General features: G+C 43.4%; 1 protein-coding gene across 1 annotated transcript in view; it reads right to left on the bottom strand.

The window, feature by feature from the left end:
- Positions 1–18,865, bottom strand: part of MEI1 (meiotic double-stranded break formation protein 1) — an 888,987-nt gene that overhangs the window by 467,842 nt on the left and 402,280 nt on the right. Inside the window, exons 11-12 of the mRNA XM_029587121.1 lie at positions 2,615–2,749; positions 2,104–2,215 (exon numbers count right to left, since the gene is read on the bottom strand). Of these exons, the coding sequence (XP_029442981.1) occupies positions 2,104–2,215; positions 2,615–2,749 (247 nt within the window). The remainder of the gene's footprint in view (positions 1–2,103; positions 2,216–2,614; positions 2,750–18,865) is intronic.

The raw sequence follows: 18,865 nt of genomic DNA, 5'->3' as shown, positions 1-18,865 counted from the left end.
CTGCTTAGGTATCTCACGGTGCTCCAATATGTGCCAGTGGGAAAGTAGATAAGACTTTTTTTGAGCTCTCACCATGGCCTCAGGTACAAAAACTTAGATTGTAAGCCCTCTGGGGATAGAGAAATACCTACAGTACCTGAATGTAAACCGATGTGATATCTCGATTGAATGTCTGTATATTAAATAAATAAATAAATAAATAAATAAATAAATAAATAATGTTGATCTCATTCTTGCCTGGAGAGAAGTGCCCTGGTTCATTCCCACACGGAACCACTTACAGCCACACCACTGATCGACTTATGCTTTAAGTTGTGTCACACTCACACCCACTAGTCCTTCAGGTTTCCTGCTCATTAGCCACTATATGACAGGAAATCACAGATATGTATTAAAGAGAAAACAGATCCAGGCTGCTAAAATAAAAAAAACTAAAAATTCCAACACTCATATAAAAGGAAATAATATACATATTAAAAAAAAGTCTATTCTTGTCACTTGCCATCCTGCAGGAGTCATGTGATGGTAGAGTCGCAGACCTCTCCAGATTTAAAACCATGTGCTCACTTATTCAAGGAGGTTTCAGTACAGTTTGAAATATCACCTGTTAGTGCCACATCAGTCAGACTTACTTGGCTTGGCAAGGGGCTGTCTCATGCGGTTGCTGCTCTATTGCTCAGGAATCTTTTTGCTGCCTCTGCCGAATCGAAAAAGTGTGTTTTGTTTCCCATCATAATTTTCAACCGGACCAGACAAATTAGAGCGTATGTCATCTCCTTTTATCGCTGAGTTTTTTTTTTTATCTCAAGAAAGCTCACCTTCTTTTTTTTGCATCGCCTGTGAGAAGTCCGGGAAAAAGGAGACTCACCGCTGCTTGAAAATACTTCTCACATTTCCCTGCCTTGCTCAGAACTCTCTCGCGGTCTCCATAATTATGAAACTTAACGATCACTGCATGTGGTCTATCTCCCTCCTTTGGCAGTGGAGCTAATGCCTGGTGCGCTCTTTCCAGTTTAATGCTGCCCTTTTCATTTCCAGGTCCAATGCCTTTGGTAACCATTTTGAAAAAAGGTCACTGCATTCTGCCCCTCTTCGTACTCTGGGAAACCTACAATTTTGCAGTTTTTGCAACGATTCTTGATGTCATCCAGTTTATCTTTTGCCGCAGCTAGCTTTCATTCGAGCAAATCAATTTTTTTTCAGGCCTCAGTCAGGGACATTTCCAAGTCTGCCATGTGGCCTTCTGTTTCCTCAATCCGTGCTGAGTTATCCTGCATCGAGGACACAAGCGAGGCAACTTTCTCCACTACCAACCCCAATTTAGCATGTATACTGCAGGTAAGGTGCTCCAAGAAAGATGTGAACATTTTTTGCAAGGTTTTAGTAGTGTTGAAAGTATAGGCTATTCATCATCAGAGGCTACTTCCTCCTCTGGAGCTGCCCATATCACCTCTGTTTTTTTGCTTAATTGCTACGTTTTCGCCGTTTTCTTGGCCCAAAGATCCAGCAAAGAATTCTTCTGCATTTCCCACTTATTTTTCCAACTTGAACACAGCCGATGTAAAATATTTATGCAGGATAATGAAAAGGATTGGAAGAGCCTCAATCACCTGTGCCCTTTCACTAGCAGAGCATCATGTGACCCCCCTCATCTAAACCTTTTTTAAACCCAGCTACTCTAACTTCTTTAACCACATCCTCTGGCAATAAATTCCAGATGTAATTGTGTGTTAACTGCAAAAGATGTTCTTCAATTTGTTTTAATTGTTCTACTTGCTAACTTCATGGAGTGCTCCCTTGTCCTTGTATTATCTGAAAAGAGTAAATAACTGATTCACATTCACTCGTTCAAGTCCTTTCATGATTTTATAGACTTCTATCATATCCCCCATCAGATGTCTCTTCTTCAGGCTGAACAGTCCTAATCTGGGAGAGTCTGTGTTTCTGAGAGAATTTTGTGTTGTTTTTTTTAGCCTGGTCCTGCCTCTGAAGGATTCTCCCTTTGCTTAAAGGAGGTCAGGATAAAGAAGGTTTTTTATTTCAGTACTATTAAATCTTTGCTTTCCAAAGAATAAAGACCCACCCCATCACAAGATGACTTACCATAGACCTCCTGTTCATTGATGGCAAGGAGAGATCACTGCATCGATTCATCACTGCCTCAATTAGCTTCTGCAGTGCTACATACTGCACGGGGATACTGAGGTGCTGTTTCCTATCAAATACATCAAGTGCATGAGACATAGTAACATAATATTGTCTGCAGAAAAAGACCAAATGGACCATCCAGTCTGCCCAGCAAGCTTCCCATAGCAGCAACTACCACTCCATGAATGTTACCCCCAAGACAAAAAAAAGGTACACATATAGGGATTGCAAGGGAGAGAAAGAGATAAAAAGATAAGATAAAATATGGGAAAAAAAAGGACTCAGAAAGCAGAGTATGAGATTCTTTTCCTATTCAGAATCTAAGAGCTGGAATTGTTCCCCTGAAACATCCCTCTCTCTTAAAACTGAAAAAACCTCTGCATAGGAAGACAGGACTGTTAAAAAAAATGAGAAGTCAGCATTATGAAACTAGCCAGCAATTAAAGAATTAAAGCATCTCCCTTACCTGAGGAAAGCTGAAATAGCTTTCACACCCTCTGCTGCAACTTCCAGCACTGGGCAGCTCACAGCCTCCTGAAGAACACCTATAGCATTTCTATATATTCCCGGGGCACCAAACAATTTTATTTCCAAAGGCTGCCTGAGAAGCACATTAACAGAAAATAAAGGTAAAAAAACAATTCAAAGAGAAGAGCAGTTACATTTATAAACATCAGCAGTATAAAGCTATGGGAAGTCATGCATATAACCCCAAAGTAGTGAGAATGTTCACAAATGTATAACTGAAAGGTAGAAAATTGAAAAAACCAGCGCAAATTTTCTGTGAAGTCCAGATTGTTGCATTTTGCGGTATGCGGCCTCCTCCCACAAACTGCCGCACTTACTTCTTGGACTGAGTCTTCTCCCTCCTTCCAGGATGCCACCAGCCTGCCTCTCCTTCAAGTGTGGTGAGAGGCCGCGCCATGCCATGGCAAGACACTGCTGAAGATCCTCGTGGCAGGACACTGCCAACACTGCCAGGCCCTGCTCCTCCTAGAGTATGCGTGCAATGACATCCCCATTCTTAAATGGCCAGTGGCGGTAAAACCCAGCAGGCACCATCTGATGACATCACCCTCTTTGGCCTCTATAAGGCCACTGCAGACTTCCTTCTGGCGCATCAGCAACAGGTTTCTCGACTGCCTTAGTATTGTAAGTTACTTCAGTGTTCCTGTTCCTGCGTTCTCCAGTTTCTGTGATCTTCAGTTCGAGTGCTTCATCTTCATCTTCAGTTCTCGTGGTCAGTCCTTCAGCTCTTTTGTGATCCACATCTCCTCATCTGCCTGCCTGTTCTGCTCCTCCCCCTCCTGCCCTGCCTATCCATCCCGCCTTCACTTTGGATGGATACCCAGTATTGACCTCAGTTTACCTCTTGGACCCCCCTGAATTCTGTCTGCTTCTGACCACAGAATGCTTATTGGACCTCCCTGAACTTTGCCTGCCACTGACCGCGGCCTACTTAATGGACCTCCATGAACTCCACCTACCACTCACCACAGCCTGCTTACTGGACCTCCTTGAACACCACCTACCACTGACCTGGCCTGCTTCTGGATTCTCCTGTGCCAAATCTGCTCTACCCTCGAAAGATCTCTAGCTCGTTAGCAGAGGCCCCCACCTAAGACCTGCCAGCCCCAGCACCCAAAGGCTCAACCTGAGGGAAACATGGTCTGGAATAAGCAAAGCTTCAGTTGAGACACTGCCTCATCTGTATCTGCCTGCCCAAGGTGGAGACCTGCAGGGCTCCTCCCTGCAGGTTGCATCACCTTCACAAATCCAACACAGATATTCAATAAATATACATAATTGTTCTACATTCAAAGTGTCCCTGAACACAATGACATCTTTATATAGTCACTGAGAGGCCATTTTTCAAAAGGTCTAGACTAGCTAACTTATCTGGCTAAGCTATTCTAGTAAATTAGCAGGTTAAACATCCCATTGAATATTCCCAAATAAAGTTATCCAGCTACATTTAGCCAAATAACTTTAAACCTATCCAGCTATCTTGGAATATCTCCAGTTAAGTTTAAAATTATCTGGCTAAAGGTAGCTGGATAACTTTAGACTTCACTGGCTATATTCAAAAGAATACCCACACTCAATCTATAGAAAATGGGCCCTCCTGGGCCAAGCCTCCCCACCCCCAATTCAAAACCTTTCCAGGTAGAGGTTTGTTTTTTTTAAGTGGCAAAGTACTCAGCAACTTCCCCTCAAACCTCTGCCCTCTTACCAGTTCAGCAAAAATGAGAAATCAATGTTCCCTCCTCTCCCTCCTTCGCTCCCTTATCCCCTACTCCAATCCTATCTATGCACCCACCCAGTACCTTCGCAAACCCCTTTCTTCTGCTGAGATGGCAGTATGCTCCCATCATGTTCCCAGCCAGTTCTAGCGTTGCTGTCACAGTAGGTGCATACCGCAATCCCAGCAGTGGACAAAGGTTTGTGAAGGTACTGTTTGGGTAGGAAGGTTAGGGTTGGTGTGGGAGAGGAGAGGAGAGGAAAATACAGTGATTTCTCAATTTTTGCTGAACCAGAAATGGAGCGGGTGAGGGAGGACGCTCAACAACACTGCCACTTTAATTTTTAAAATCTACCTAGAAGAGTTTGGGAGTGGGATGCTCAGCCTGGTAAGGTCCATTTTTTATATATTGAGTGGGAGTAATGGAATTAAGCCACAGGTCCACACATTACTTTTTTTTCCCACTGTGCCACTTAACCAGCTATATTCTTCCAAACATAGCCAGTTATAGAAAGGCTAGGGGGCACTCCATGAAATTAGCATGGGGCACATTTAAAACTAATCGGAGAAAGTTCTTTTTTACTCAATGCACAATTAAACTCTGGAATTTGTTGCCAGAGGATGTGGTTAGTGCAGTTAGTATAGCTGTGTTTAAAAAGGGATTGGATAAGTTCTTGGAGGAGAAGTACATTACCTGCTATTAAGTTCACTTAGAGAATAGCCACTGCCATTAGCAATGGTAACATGGAATAGACTTAGTTTTTGGGTAATTGCCAGTTTCTTATGGCCTGGATTGGCCACTGTTGGAAACAGGATGCTGGGCTTGATGGACCCTTGGTCTGACCCAGTATGGCATTTTCTTATGTTCTTATGTTCTTAAGTCTAAAGTGAACCAGCTACACATGGCTAGATAATTTTAAGACTGCTCTGAGGAAGGTCTAAAGTTATCTAGCTAACTTAGCTGAATACAGCTGAAAATCGCCGAAGTTAGCAAGATAACTTAGTCCTGTCTCAGAACAGTTCTTTCTTTATCTGACTAAAATTTAGTGAAATAAGTGCCCTAGATATTCAAAAATAAGCATTTAGCCGAATAACTGACAAGTTATCCAGCTAAAATGCCTTTGAATATGGACCTCTGAGAATGTTCTAAGCTTTAAAATGTCTGCTCTTTATTTGTAGTAATACAGTCACCATGGTATAAGAATAAGAAATAGCATAAGAAGCAATTTATAAGCAGAGAGAAAGAAAGGCCTAATGGTTACAATTGCTAAAAGGCTTGCCTAAGAGATCTAAGCACAGAGAAACCAAGATGGAGAAACTGAGCACATGTGAACACAGAAGGAAGACTAAAGGAAACCAGAAGATAAGGTAGAAGGAATTCACCGCTAAGAAAAGAGAAAATGAGAACCTAACAGCAGAAAGACACATATTATGAACTGAATAATTGTATAAAAAGATAAGAACCTTGTATTTGTCTACAAGAAAGTGATAAATCCATGCATATTTCCTTATCTTACTGGGAAGATTTGGGAATTTGTTATCCCTCTCATCCCTTTGAGATTATGTGCCTTGATTTTCACACATGCTAACAGAAAACAGTGATAATGCCAGAGAAAAGTGCTCACTGGAAATTGTTCCACTTTCAAAGTCTGATTGAATTGGAACCCCAAAAAAGCTCAGTCAAAAAGAATAAAAAAAGACAAACTCAGCTTAAGCCCCTCAAGAGATATCCTGCTTAAGATGATCTTGAAGAATCCAGTTTGAGCACTGAGAGGAGAGGATCATCTTGCTGGTGGCTGAAAAGAATCAATAAGTACTGCTTGGGGAAATTTTAGAACTTAAAAGTTTTGGGGAGAAGTATACTATTGGGGTATATTCTTTAATGTGTTTGTATGTCTGTATTAAATAGCTAGTCAGAAGGCAGGCAAAATAACCAGGAGTTTTGTGTGTTTATATTAATTAGCTAGTTAGAGGGCATAAAAAAACAGGAGTTTGTGTGTTTGTCTTTCCCTCCATCCCATCCCTCTCCCATCCACTCCTAGCTCATCCTTTAATCTATAAGCAGGTTGATTAAGCCTTTTAACTTAAATTAAAAAATTCCCCACACCTTATCAAGAGTTTAATCATTCCCTTGTAGATAACTACCAATAGTTAATACACTAATATATTTAAAGGAACTGAACAAATTTAAGATGAAGGCAGCAGTCCAGCAGCAAGAAAGGGGCCTCTCAGTTTTTTGCATCCAGTGTCACATGTATGATTTTTTACCCACTGGAGAGAAGTTGTATGTATGCACCCGGTGCAAATAGTTCCTGTCTCTCAGAGAACAAGTCCGATCTCTGGAGGCTAGAGTGTCAGACCTGCAGGAGCTGAGGTAGACAGAGAGGTATATAGATGAGAACTTCAGGGACATAGTAGCCAAGTCCCAACTCCAGCCTGGAAGTCCCAGTACTGCCTTGGAGGAGAAAGGTCCCCTGATTGGAGAGCATTAACCTGGTGCAGAAGGAAATGATCCTGTAGCAAGGACCGGCTCTCCAGGTGGTGCATTATTCTCTCACACTGAGGATGTGTCTCCCAGGGCTACTACCCAGGAGGGAAGGGTTAGGTCAGTTGTCATAGTTGGTGATTTGATTATTAGGAATGTAGACAGCTGGATGGCTGGTGGGCATAAGGATTGCCTGGTAACATGCCTACCTGGTGCGAAGGTGGCAGACCTCATGCATTACCTAAGTCGGATTTTAAACAGTGCTGGGGAGGAGCCAGCTGTTGTGGTACATGTAGGCCACAATGAGATAGGAAAATGTGAGAGGGAAATTCTGGAAGCCAAATTTAGGCTCTTAGATAGAAAGCTGAAATCCAGAACCTCCAGGGTAGCATTCTCTGAACTGCTCCCTGTTCCACACGCAGGTCCTCAGAGGCAGCAGAGCTCCAGAGTCTCAATACATGGATGAGATGATGGTGCAAGGAAGAGGGATTCAGTTTTGTAAGGAAATGGGGAACCTTTTGGGGAAGGGGGGAGTCTTTTCCAAAGGAATGGGCTCCATCTTAACCAGGGTGGAACCAGGCTGCTGGCGCTAACCTTTAAAAAGGAGATAGAGCAGCTTTTAAATGAAATCAAAGGGGAAAGCTGACAGTTGCTCAGCAGCACATGGTTTGGAGGGAGGTATCTTTGAAGGATACTAATGAAGCATTAGAATTAGGGCATCCAAACAGAGAGGTTTCAATAATAAGAAAAGTAGTCCAAGTGCCTATAATTAAAGACTTACCTGAGCTGAAAGATACCAGTTTATCCCTGTCAACTGAAAAGCAGAATGTTAATACAAACAAAAAACACACTTTGAAATGTTTGTATGCTAATGCCAGAAGTCTAAGAAGTAAGGTAGGAGAGTTAGAGTGTACAGCAGTGAATGATGACAGACTTAATTGGCATCTCAGAGACATGGTAGTAAGAGGATAACCAATGGGACAGTGCTATACCAGGGTACAAATTGTATTGCAATGATAGAGAGGAGCAACTTGGTGGTGGGATGGCACTTTATGTCCAGGATGGTAGACAGTCCAACAGGATAAAGATCCTACAAGAGACTAAAGGCACAATCGAATCTTTATGGGTAGAAATCCCTTTTGTGTTGGGGAAGAATATAGTGAAAGGAGTATTCTACTGTGTCCACCTGGCCAAAATGATGAGACAGACAGTGAAATGCTAAGAGAAATTAGGGAAGCTAACCAAATTGATAGTGCTGTAATAATGGAAGATTTCAATTACCCCAATATTAACTAGGTAAGTGAAACATCAGGACATGCTAGAGAGATAAAGTTCCTGGATGCAATAAATGACAGTTTTATGGAGCAATTGGTTCAGGAACCAATGAGAGAGGGTGAAATTTTAGATTTAATTCTCAATGGAACACAGGATTTGATGAGAGAGGTAATGATAGTGGGGCTGCTTGGCAACAGTGATCATAATATGATCAAATTTGAATTGATGATTGGAAGGGGGCCAGTAAGTAAATCCATGGCTCTAGCACTAAACTTTGAAAAGGGAAACCTTGATAAAATGAGAAAATAATTTAAAAAAACTGAAAGGTATAGCACCATGTGTAGCTTACCAGCTCCACCTGTGCTGGCATTTCTGCTATGTGGCAGTAGCAAATGGATCTGGGGGGGAGGGGGGATTATTATGGTTATTTTCGTTATTGCTCTTATTATTATTAATGCTGTTGTTTATCTTGATATTACATTTGCTCGTTTTAATTATAACTACCTTGGATAAGGAGGTCCTACAAAATGTTAAGTATTGGGTGTTCAGACGAGAGCGGCAGGCTTTTGTTTTGGGGGGGGGGGGGTGATTATATAATGCTAATCAGTGGGTGCCTTCTTCCCAGACAATACATAACCTATGATATACTCAGTGCATGATGGCTCATATTGGGATTCCATCCATGAATGTAAAGGGGCTGAATTCTCATCGCAAGAGACAGTTCCTAAGATCTGAGATTTTAGATTCTGGGGCTTCTATGGTTCTTGTGCAGGAAACACACCTGAAACAATGCTATGAACATGTTATGGCATGGTTCAGGTTCTCTTCCTGTTTTTTTGCACCAGCATCCAAGGAGGCAAAGTAGTCATGGGTGGGGATTCTATTCCTGAAGTCCTTTGATTGTTCCATTACCCGCTCAGTGGTTGACCCAAAAGGAAGATTTTTATTGGTGAAATTTGTGTTGGGGGGAGAAATGTATACTCTATGAATGTTTATGCTCCCAATGTAGAGTAGGGTCTCTTTTTTGACAGCTTATCTCTGCTAATTGAAAAGGAAGGGAAGGGATATCTTTTAATTGTGGGGGATTTCAATTTGACTCTTTCCCCCCAGTTAGAAAACTCAGGAGGTGGAGGCTTAAGCGTTAGTTCACATCGCAAATGCCTGAAATTCTTTATGAAACGATGGGACTTGATTGACATCTGGAGGCAGCGGTCCCTAAAACTAGGAACTATTCATTTTATTCAAACCCCCACAACTCGTAATCGAGGATAGATCTTTTCCTAGTAGATACAACCATGGTTGGTAAGATTACGAGAGTGGAGATCAGTTCTATCACTTGGACTAACTATGCTCCTATATGGCTGGATTTTTTGAATGGGGGAGCCGACTTAGGAAACCACTTCTGGAAACTTAATGATATGTTTTTATCAGATGATGGCTTTTGTGCTCAGTTGGCTGATTTCCATCTCCAATTATCTAGATAGACATTTTATTTATTTATTTAAAAATTAGCTGTACCCGGCCACGCGTTGCTGTGGCTCAGTCTTGTTAAATGGAAAAGAAAGAAAAGAGAAAGCGCACGTTTCGAATATGGTTAATTTCACAGTGATTGTGGGTATACAATATTTTTTGTTGTTCCATTGTTTGTGCAGATATAGAGATTGTCTGGTTTGCCGACTCTAGAACACGCAACATATAATTGTCCATGTGAGAAGCAATCCGTGTCTAGATGTAAACCGCATAATTCTAGAAATGAAAAAGAATGAAAAAAGAAAAAACATAAACTATACTCACTAAATGAACGGTATGGTAAACGACACAGCTCAATTCCAACGCAATGTCACACGAAATAATTAAATCAAAATGAAAATAAATCGAAATCTATGAAAATTCAATTTAACAATGCAATCGGAAACATTGAAATGGAATTGTAAAATATTTAGTCCAAGCCGTTAAGCCCATTAAAACGGGTGAGATTTTTGTCCCCTCTCCTCCTATGTCTTTGCTCTTCTCCGCTCCCCCCCCCCCCCCCCCCCCCCCAGTACCACAAAGGGCCAGAGGCGGCGGCGGTGGTAGGAACTGCAGCGGTGGCCGAGGGGGATCTCGCGAGGTGTAATGGTCCTGCCATCCCAACTCCCTCCCCCCTTCCCCGGTGGCAGAGGGACAGGCTCAGACCCCTTTCACTCTATCCTTACAGGCCCCCTCTACACTGAACCCCTTCCACTGTAACCTATAAGTGGAGAGCTGGGGGGATAGAGAATCTCTCTCTCATACAGCCCACTACATAGGCTTCCTCTCTCTCTCTCTCTTGCACATACACTCTCCCTCTGTCCCTCACACACGCATGCCCAATCCCTCTCACACACATACACAATCCCTCACGTAGTCACCCTCTCTCTCTGGCACTCACATTCGCCTTCAGTGCACATTACCACACTTCTCTCTCACACAGTTAAAACGGGCGGGATTTTTGTCCCCTCCCCACCTAAGTCTTTACTCTGCACTCGCAAGAGCTTGCAAAGTTCCCATGCCAGTTGTGTCTGGGAGAGAGAGGAAAACACTCCGCGCGCCCCCCCCCCCCCCACCTCGCAAAGGGCAGGCGGCAGGAACTGCAACAGATTTGGGACACATTGCCTAGCTTACTTTGCTCTTTCTGGCAGACCTGTGCCTTTAAGAAATCCAATCGGAGGCTTGAGAGGGAGGAGGGAGCAGGGCTCTGGCTTTCACTTTCGTCACGGTGCTTTGCTGGGAGTGGGGGTGGAGCGATGCCCATGTAAACTCTTCCCGTGGCGGCTGAGACCCATGGGCGGGCTGACAGCACTGCCTTCCCCCTCCCCCCCCCCCCCCGCAGTTGCGGGATATTTACTTGGCTTCTCCTTATCTGCGGGACTCAGGGGGCGGGGGAGGAGGGCGAGCTGTTCTCTGTTCAGCTCTTTGCGCTTTGGCTGCTGCAGGCTGCAGCTGCTTGTGATCTCTTCACAGCCGCTTTCTACTGCATTTGCTCTGCTCCGGCCGTCCCAACTCCCTCCCCCCCTTGCCCGGCGGTGGACGGACTGGCTCGGTGACTCTTCTACCCTTTCCTCCTCCTGTGTGTAACTGTCCGGCAGTCCCTACTCCCTCCCCCATTCCCCAGCAGGGGAGGAACGGGCTGAGCCATTTCTTGGAGCAGCGACTCATCTGCCCTTTCCTCCTCCCCTCTGTGACACCTAGCACGTAGTGCAGAGCTCAATGGTCCACACATGTCTGGTAGAGCTGCTCTCTACTGCGCATTTGCGGGCCGTGGGTCAGAGCCCATTTATATTGTAGATAGCGTGTGTTGCTTATACGTCCAACAGATGGTGCTGTTTTTCCAAAAAAGCATGTTTTTACCTGTCACAGGTGTGACATCTATATAATATAGGTATATAAAAACACGCGCGTATTCGAATGCAATGTTGTGTCAAATTTTCAAAGCAATCGGTGAAGAACTTTCGGAGATTTAAAATTTTGAACAAACATTTACATTTTTATTTATATAGATGTTTGAATATTGCTTTTACAATTGGGAAAATAATCAAAACGGTTAACAAAGTAAAACATACATAATCTAATATTAAAATAAAAACTTTAAAATTAAAAATAAACATAAGAACATAAGAAATTGCCATGCTGGGTCAGACCAAGGGTCCATCAAGCCCAGCATCCTGTTTCCAACAGAGGCCAAAACCAGGCCACAAGAACCTGGCAATTACCCAAACATTAAGAAGATCCCATGATACTGATGCAATTAATAGCAGTGGCTATTCCCTAAGTAAAATTGACTTCTCCTCCAAGAACTTATCCAAACCTTTTTTGAACCCAGCTACACTAACTGCACTAACCACATCCTCTGGCAACAAATTCCAGAGCTTTATTGTGCGTTGATTGAAAAAGAATTTTCTCCGATTAGTCTTAAATGTGCTACTTGCTAACTTCATGGAATGCCCCCTAGTCCTTCTATTATTTGAAAGTGTAAATAACCAAGTCACATCTACTCGTTCAAGGCCTCTCATGATCTTAAAGACCTCTATCATATCCCCCCTCAATATCAGGAAGAGGTTCCAGCAGTTCTATGGGGACTTGTACAGTGCAGATCCCTCCATTTCCACTGCTGAAATTACAGCATTTCTGTCTCATATTGATCTTATGAGTCTTACTGAGGAAGAGAAAAGAGGTTTTGATCAGGAAATCTCAATCTTTGAAATACAAGTAATCAAAGATCTTAAGGCTAATAAGACTCCAGTCCTAGATGGTTTCACGCCCCAATTTTATAAGAAATTCTCTATCTCTATAATCAACCCATTAAGAGTAATGTTTAATTCATTAAGGGAGGGCAACTCTCTACTTCAGGGCACAAATATAGAAGGAATTTCCATTTTGGGTAAACCTGGGAGAGATGTGTCACTATGTGGATCATTTCTTCCTATTTCCTTAATAAATGTAGATCTCAAAATTTTGGCAAAAATTTTGGCTGCCCATTTGAACAGAGTAATGGCTCAATTAGTTCATCCAGATCAAGCAGGATTCATCCCAGGCAGGATGGCCGCCGATAACATGCGCAAAATCACTAATCTTATTAGGTGGGTGAAGAAAGAAAGAATCCCAGCGATATTCTTATCTGTAAACACTGAGAAAGCTTTCAATTTAGTGCACTGGCCCTTCCTGTTCAACATTTTAGAGAAGATGCCCTTTGTTTCTCAATTGGTTAAAATAGCTATATAATGCTCCAATGGCGAAGGTAAAGGTTAATGGCTTTTATTCGGACCCTTTCGAAATCCAACAAGGCACTTGGCAGGGCTGCCCTTTATCCATACTGCTCTTTGCCTTATTTTTAGAACCCTTTGCTACGCGGATGCATAACTCTCCTATAGTACAGGGGGTGGCAGTGGGAGGGGTTGATTACAAACTGTCCCTTTTTGCGGATGACATCCTGTTTACGTCGACCTCTCCAGATTTGTCGCTGGCAGAAGTGGTGAATATTTTGCAAGAGTTTAACAAAGTATCTGGATTCAAATTAAATCTAGAGAAATCCGAGCTGTTGAATATTTCCACCCCTGCTGATGTTCTCCCTCGGTTGAAGCAAGCTTTTCCTTTCAGGTGGGCATCTCGGAAGATCAAATACCTAGGGGTTCATATTAGTAATAATTTAGATGATCTATTTAAACTTAATAACAAATCCCTCCTTAACAAAAATCTTCCATGACTTAGACTCCTGTCAGGGCTTTCCCTCTCCTGGCTTGGCAGAATTGCTTCTATAAAAATGAATGCTTTACTAAGAATTTGTTACTTATTTCAGTCCCTGCCTATTTATCTATCTTCAGCTATGTTAAAGCAGTGGCAACAGCAATTCCTAGAATCGCTAGGAATATCATGTACAGGCCCAAATTGAAGGGGGTTTAGGGGTACCTCACCTTGACTGGAACTATGCAGCAGCACAACTCAGTGCAATATTTGATTGGAATAAAAAGGGAGAACTTAAGCCCTGGGTGATATTGGAACAAGTCCTGATTGGTAAAATGCCCTTATGGGTGATGCCTTGGCAGCCTCGGGAGACTTGGCACCGCACTATATGTTTGCCCCCTGCTACAGCTACTTCTTTGAGATTGTGGCAGCACTGGCGAGCAAGATTGGTGGGTCCTCGGAGATATTTTTTTAGCTCCATTATTCAGCATAATCTCTACTTTCCAGCGAGGCAGGGTGCTATCTCGTTCTTTTCATGGGCAGGAAAAGGGCTCACTCAAATAGGTCAGCTCTGGGAATCAGGCAACTTCTTAGCCTTTTCCACCCTTAAGGACAGGTTTCAGCTATCCCCATCTGAAGTGTTCCCTTATCTCCAAACTCCCCATTTCATGGTAGTGGAGGGAATGGGAAAAGACTTATCCCTGGGTAGAACACAATTCAAACGCTGGTACAATCAGGCCAATAGAACGAAGGGCATGATCTCCTGTTTATATAAGTATCTTAATGCAGACGCGGTGGACAAGTCAGCATTTGTCAAAGCATGGGAGCAGGACCTGAATCGTTCCCTGTCAGAGGACCAATGGGACAGCATCTTTTATAATACTAATAAGGGTTCCTTTTTGGCTGCATTATCTGAGAATAGTTATAAGGTTTATTACGATGGCATCTCACACCCATAAGAATTCTCAAGACCTATCCTCATAGGGATGATTGATGTTGGAAAGGGTGTGTAAGAAGGGTACCTTTTTCCCCATCTGGTGGGAGTGCCCTAAAATCTCTCAGTTTTGGAGGATGAAATCTACAGTAATTTATGAAATACTGTCAGTCGGTGATATGTACACTCGAATGTGTATTACTCAATTTACCTATCGAGCTCCATGCTGATAAAAGTAGATTAGTCCACCTCATATTTATAACAGCACGCTGTGCATTAGCAGCACATTGGAAATTCAATGCTATCCCTTCAAAAGAGTCAGTACTTTTGCGAATGAAGAAGATTTGCTCCCTCTATCGGCTTTCAGTGTTGAAGAATCACAACAGTACCATATTGAGTTCAAAAGAGATACTGAAGCTATGTGGGGTTAAGGAATGTTTATTATATTATTCTTTCTTTATTGAAATGTTATTTGTTTTTTCCCATTATAAAAAATATAATTAAAAAAAATGTATATAACCCCCAAGGACAACCAAAATAAATGTACATGAGTGTAGTCCCCCTCCTACAATCTCTCCATTCTCAACCTTCCTGTAATCCAGCTGATCTCCTCTTTCAAACTCCACCCTCTCCAGTCAATCCTTTTTCTCAAATCAGACACAGTTTTAATCAACCGACTTCCTCAAGCAACATACATCTTCTCCCTACCTAGACCAAAAAAAAAAAAGGAGGTGGACTCCTCCTCCTGGCCCTTAAAAAACCTAACCTCACACGCATCCCCATCAACATAGCACACACACCCCCCCCCCCCCCCGAAATAGCCCTCTTTAAATCTAAAAACTCCAAATTCTCCTGCTATACGCCCCGCCAAAATGCCTAGATAATAATCTATCCACCCTCATCGAAACCATCTCCTCCCAAATCAAAATGGACCTACTGCAATTATATTATGAGACTTCAACCTCCATATGGACACCACCCTCCTCCCACCTCAATGCAAACTCCTCCTTGAAACCATGACTGCAATGGGTTTCAATCAAATCAATCTGACCCAAAAATCCGGCCACACCCTCGATCTGATATTCATCAACAACAAAATCACTACCTCCAACAGCCCTCCCACGACCACCAGCATCCCGTGGTCTGACCACAAACTCATTCAGACTACATTACAACTGAAAAACAACCACACAGAATTCAACAACTCCAAAAAATACATCAAATTCCACAAACCTTGCTCCAGTGAAGACCTAACAGAGTGCATTGGGGAGGGCTTAACAACCTTAGACCTCAACGATCCAAACACGGCCATCAACTCCTGGATCAACATCAACACTGAAATTGCTAAAACCAAATGCCCCATCATCTCCAAAGCAATCACCAACAATAATCCCCACAAAACACCATGGTACAACCCAGAGCTGAAAAACACCAAAAGACTACTCAGACAAGCAGAAAAAAACCTGGAGAAGACATCCTACCCCACTCCACCTCGAAAGATACAGAACGCTACTCCACATCTACAGAAGTGACAACGATAAAGCCAAATGAGAATTCTATGGAAAGAAAATCCACCAATACCAATACAACCCCAGAGCCCTATTTTACCTAGTCTCCAAACTGACGCAACCCAGCCACCACTCACCCACCTCAGACAGCAGCACAAAGACATGCGAAGAACTTGCCCATTTCGCCTCAGATAAAATTACAAAGCAGATAGCTTCCAACCCCCACACAAACCAGGAAATCCCAATCCCACTCAACACCTCACTCCCCACCTGGTCCAACTTCGAACTGATTGCTTCAACCGAAGTTAAAAAAATCATTCAAAAAATAAATCCATCTATCCACCCCCCCCCCCCCCGACCCCATCCCCGTCAAGACCCTCAAACTCATCCTAGATCTCAGCGCCAAACCCATTGCTGACATAATAAACACATCACTTGAACAAGGCATCTTCCCTGAAGCCCTGAAATGTGCCATAATCAAACCCATTCTCAAAAAACCGCAACTGAACCCCTCTGACCCTGCCAACTACAGACCCATCTCAAATCTATCATTCATATTCAAGATCATGGAAAAACATGTGAATCTCCAACTCTCGGAACACCTGGAAAACCATAATATACTGTATCCCTCCCAACACGGATTCAGGAAATCTCTCAGAAACAGAGACTCTCCTCCTATCCCTCACAGACACAGCCCGAAGAGGCATCGACACCAGTCACTCATACCTTCTGATACTACTGGACATCTCCGCTGCCTTCGATATTGTAAACCATGACATACTTCTATGCCAACTAAAGGAGATTGGACTAGATGAAAATACCCTTAAATGGTTTGGCTCCTACTTATCCAACAGATCCTACAAAGTTCACCTCAACAACTGCAAATCAAAACAATTCCCACTCCCCCATGGCGTACCACAAGGATCCTCATTCTCCTCCACCCTTTTCAATATATATATATGCTCCCCCTCTGCAAACTCCTCTCCAGCCTGGACTTCCCCTTTTACATCTACGCAGATGACGTCCAGATTCTACTCCCCATCAAAGAAAACATACCAAACACCATTTCCTTATGGGAATCCCTCTCCATCCAAATAAAAAACCTCCTCACTCAGATATCACTCACACTCAATCACAAAAAAACAGAAATACTACACATCTCAAACAAACCCACCCCAAAGATCATCTAAGACATCTCATCCACACAACCAAACATTAAAATCACCAATGAAGTTAAAGACCTCGGTATCACACTGGACTCTGAACTCAACCTGAAAAAACACATCAACACAACAATCAAAGATGACTATTACAAACTTCAAGTCTTCAAAAAGCTCAAACCACTACTATATAATCATGACTACCACACTGTACTCCAGTCCCTCATATTTTCCAAGCTGGACTACTGTAACTCCCTCCTCCTCGGACTCCCTGCTTCCTCCACCAAACCCCTCCAGCTTCTGCAAAACGCAGCAGCCAGATCTCTCACAAACAGCAATTGTGCCTCACACATCATCCCCATACTATAAGAACTCCATTGGCTCCCCGTAACCTACAGGACACAATACAAAATCCTAACCCTCCTGCACAAAACCATCAACAATAAAAAAACTTGAATGGTTAAAAGACACCCTCCACCATCATGACTCCCAGAGAAATCTGTGGTCCCAAAACACAGGCCTGCTTTCCATCCCTCACACAAAACTAGCTCACCTCACCACAACCAGAGAACTCACCATTTCAGTAGTGGGCCCCTCCCTCTGGAATAAGCTGCCCACCCAACTAAGACTGGAACCCTCTACCCAATCATTCAAAAAAAACCCCTGAAAACCTGGTTATTCCAAAAAGCCTACCAACACACAGACTAATCTACCTCCCCTGCCCCTCCCCCCACCCTATAGCAGATCCATCTAATCCTTCCTCCCTTGCCCCCCCTAACCCTCTCCCCCTGCTCCCCCCTACCCCTATCCCCTGCCCACTTCTGAAATCAAAGTTTTTATTTTATTTTATTTGTATGTTTTTATACGCCGAAGTTTAGCGGTGGCTTTCACTCCGGTTTACAGGTATAAAGGAAAATTAGTTTCTTACCTGATAATTTTCGTTCCTGTAGTACCAAGGATCAGTCCAGGACACCTGGGTTGTGACTCCGCACCAGTAGATGGAGACAGACTAAAACTTGTGGGTGGAGCATATATGCCCCTGTGCCAGTCACAGCCCCTCAGTCATACGTAATGTCAAAGTAGACAAAAGCCAAAAGGCAACCATAGCTAACCATACAACTTGGTAGGGAAAAGAAAACCAACACCCCTACAGGAACCAGACTCCCCAACCGGGAGAGCGAATAAACAAGGATCAGCGTACTGAAAAAAACACAATAATGAGCGGACTCTTCGTTACTATAGCGCAACACTGCGGGCGGGATCCTGGACTGATCCTTGGTACTACAGGAACGAAAATTATCAGGTAAGAAACTAATTTTCCTTTCCCTGTACGTACCAGGATCAGTCCAGGACACCTGGGATGTACCAGAGCTAACTTACCGAGGGTGGGAAGCAGAGAGTCCCGCTCGGAGTACCCTCTCTCCAAAACCCCTAGCTTCAGTAGCCTGAACATCCAACCGGTAATGTTTAAAAAAGGTATGCAACGACTTCCAGGTAGCCGCCCTGCAAATCTCTTGAGGCGACACCTGAGAAGATTCCGCCCAAGACGCAGCGTGAGACCGTGTCGAATGAGCCCGAAGACCCACCGGCGGCGATTTTCCGCGCAGAATGTACGCAGAACCAATGGCTTCCTTCGAGCCAACGGGCAATTGTCGTGCGGGACGCCGCAGCACCTTTCTTTGGACCCGAAGTTAACACAAACAGATGATCCGTCACCCGAAACGGATTAGTAACCTCCAGATAGCGAAGCAGGGACCTCCGCACATCTAGTTTTCTCAAGTCTTTTGTTTTCGGGTCTGAAGACTCCGCAACCGAGAAAGCGGGAAGTTCAATTGACTGATTCAAATGGAACGACGACACGACCTTAGGAAGGAAGGAGGGAACCGTCCGCAAGGAGACCCCCGAATCGGAGAT

This window comes from Rhinatrema bivittatum, chromosome 2, assembly GCF_901001135.1.
Source record: "Rhinatrema bivittatum chromosome 2, aRhiBiv1.1, whole genome shotgun sequence".
Lineage (NCBI taxonomy): Eukaryota > Metazoa > Chordata > Amphibia > Gymnophiona > Rhinatrematidae > Rhinatrema > Rhinatrema bivittatum.
This window is presented reverse-complemented; position numbering and strand designations above follow the sequence as displayed.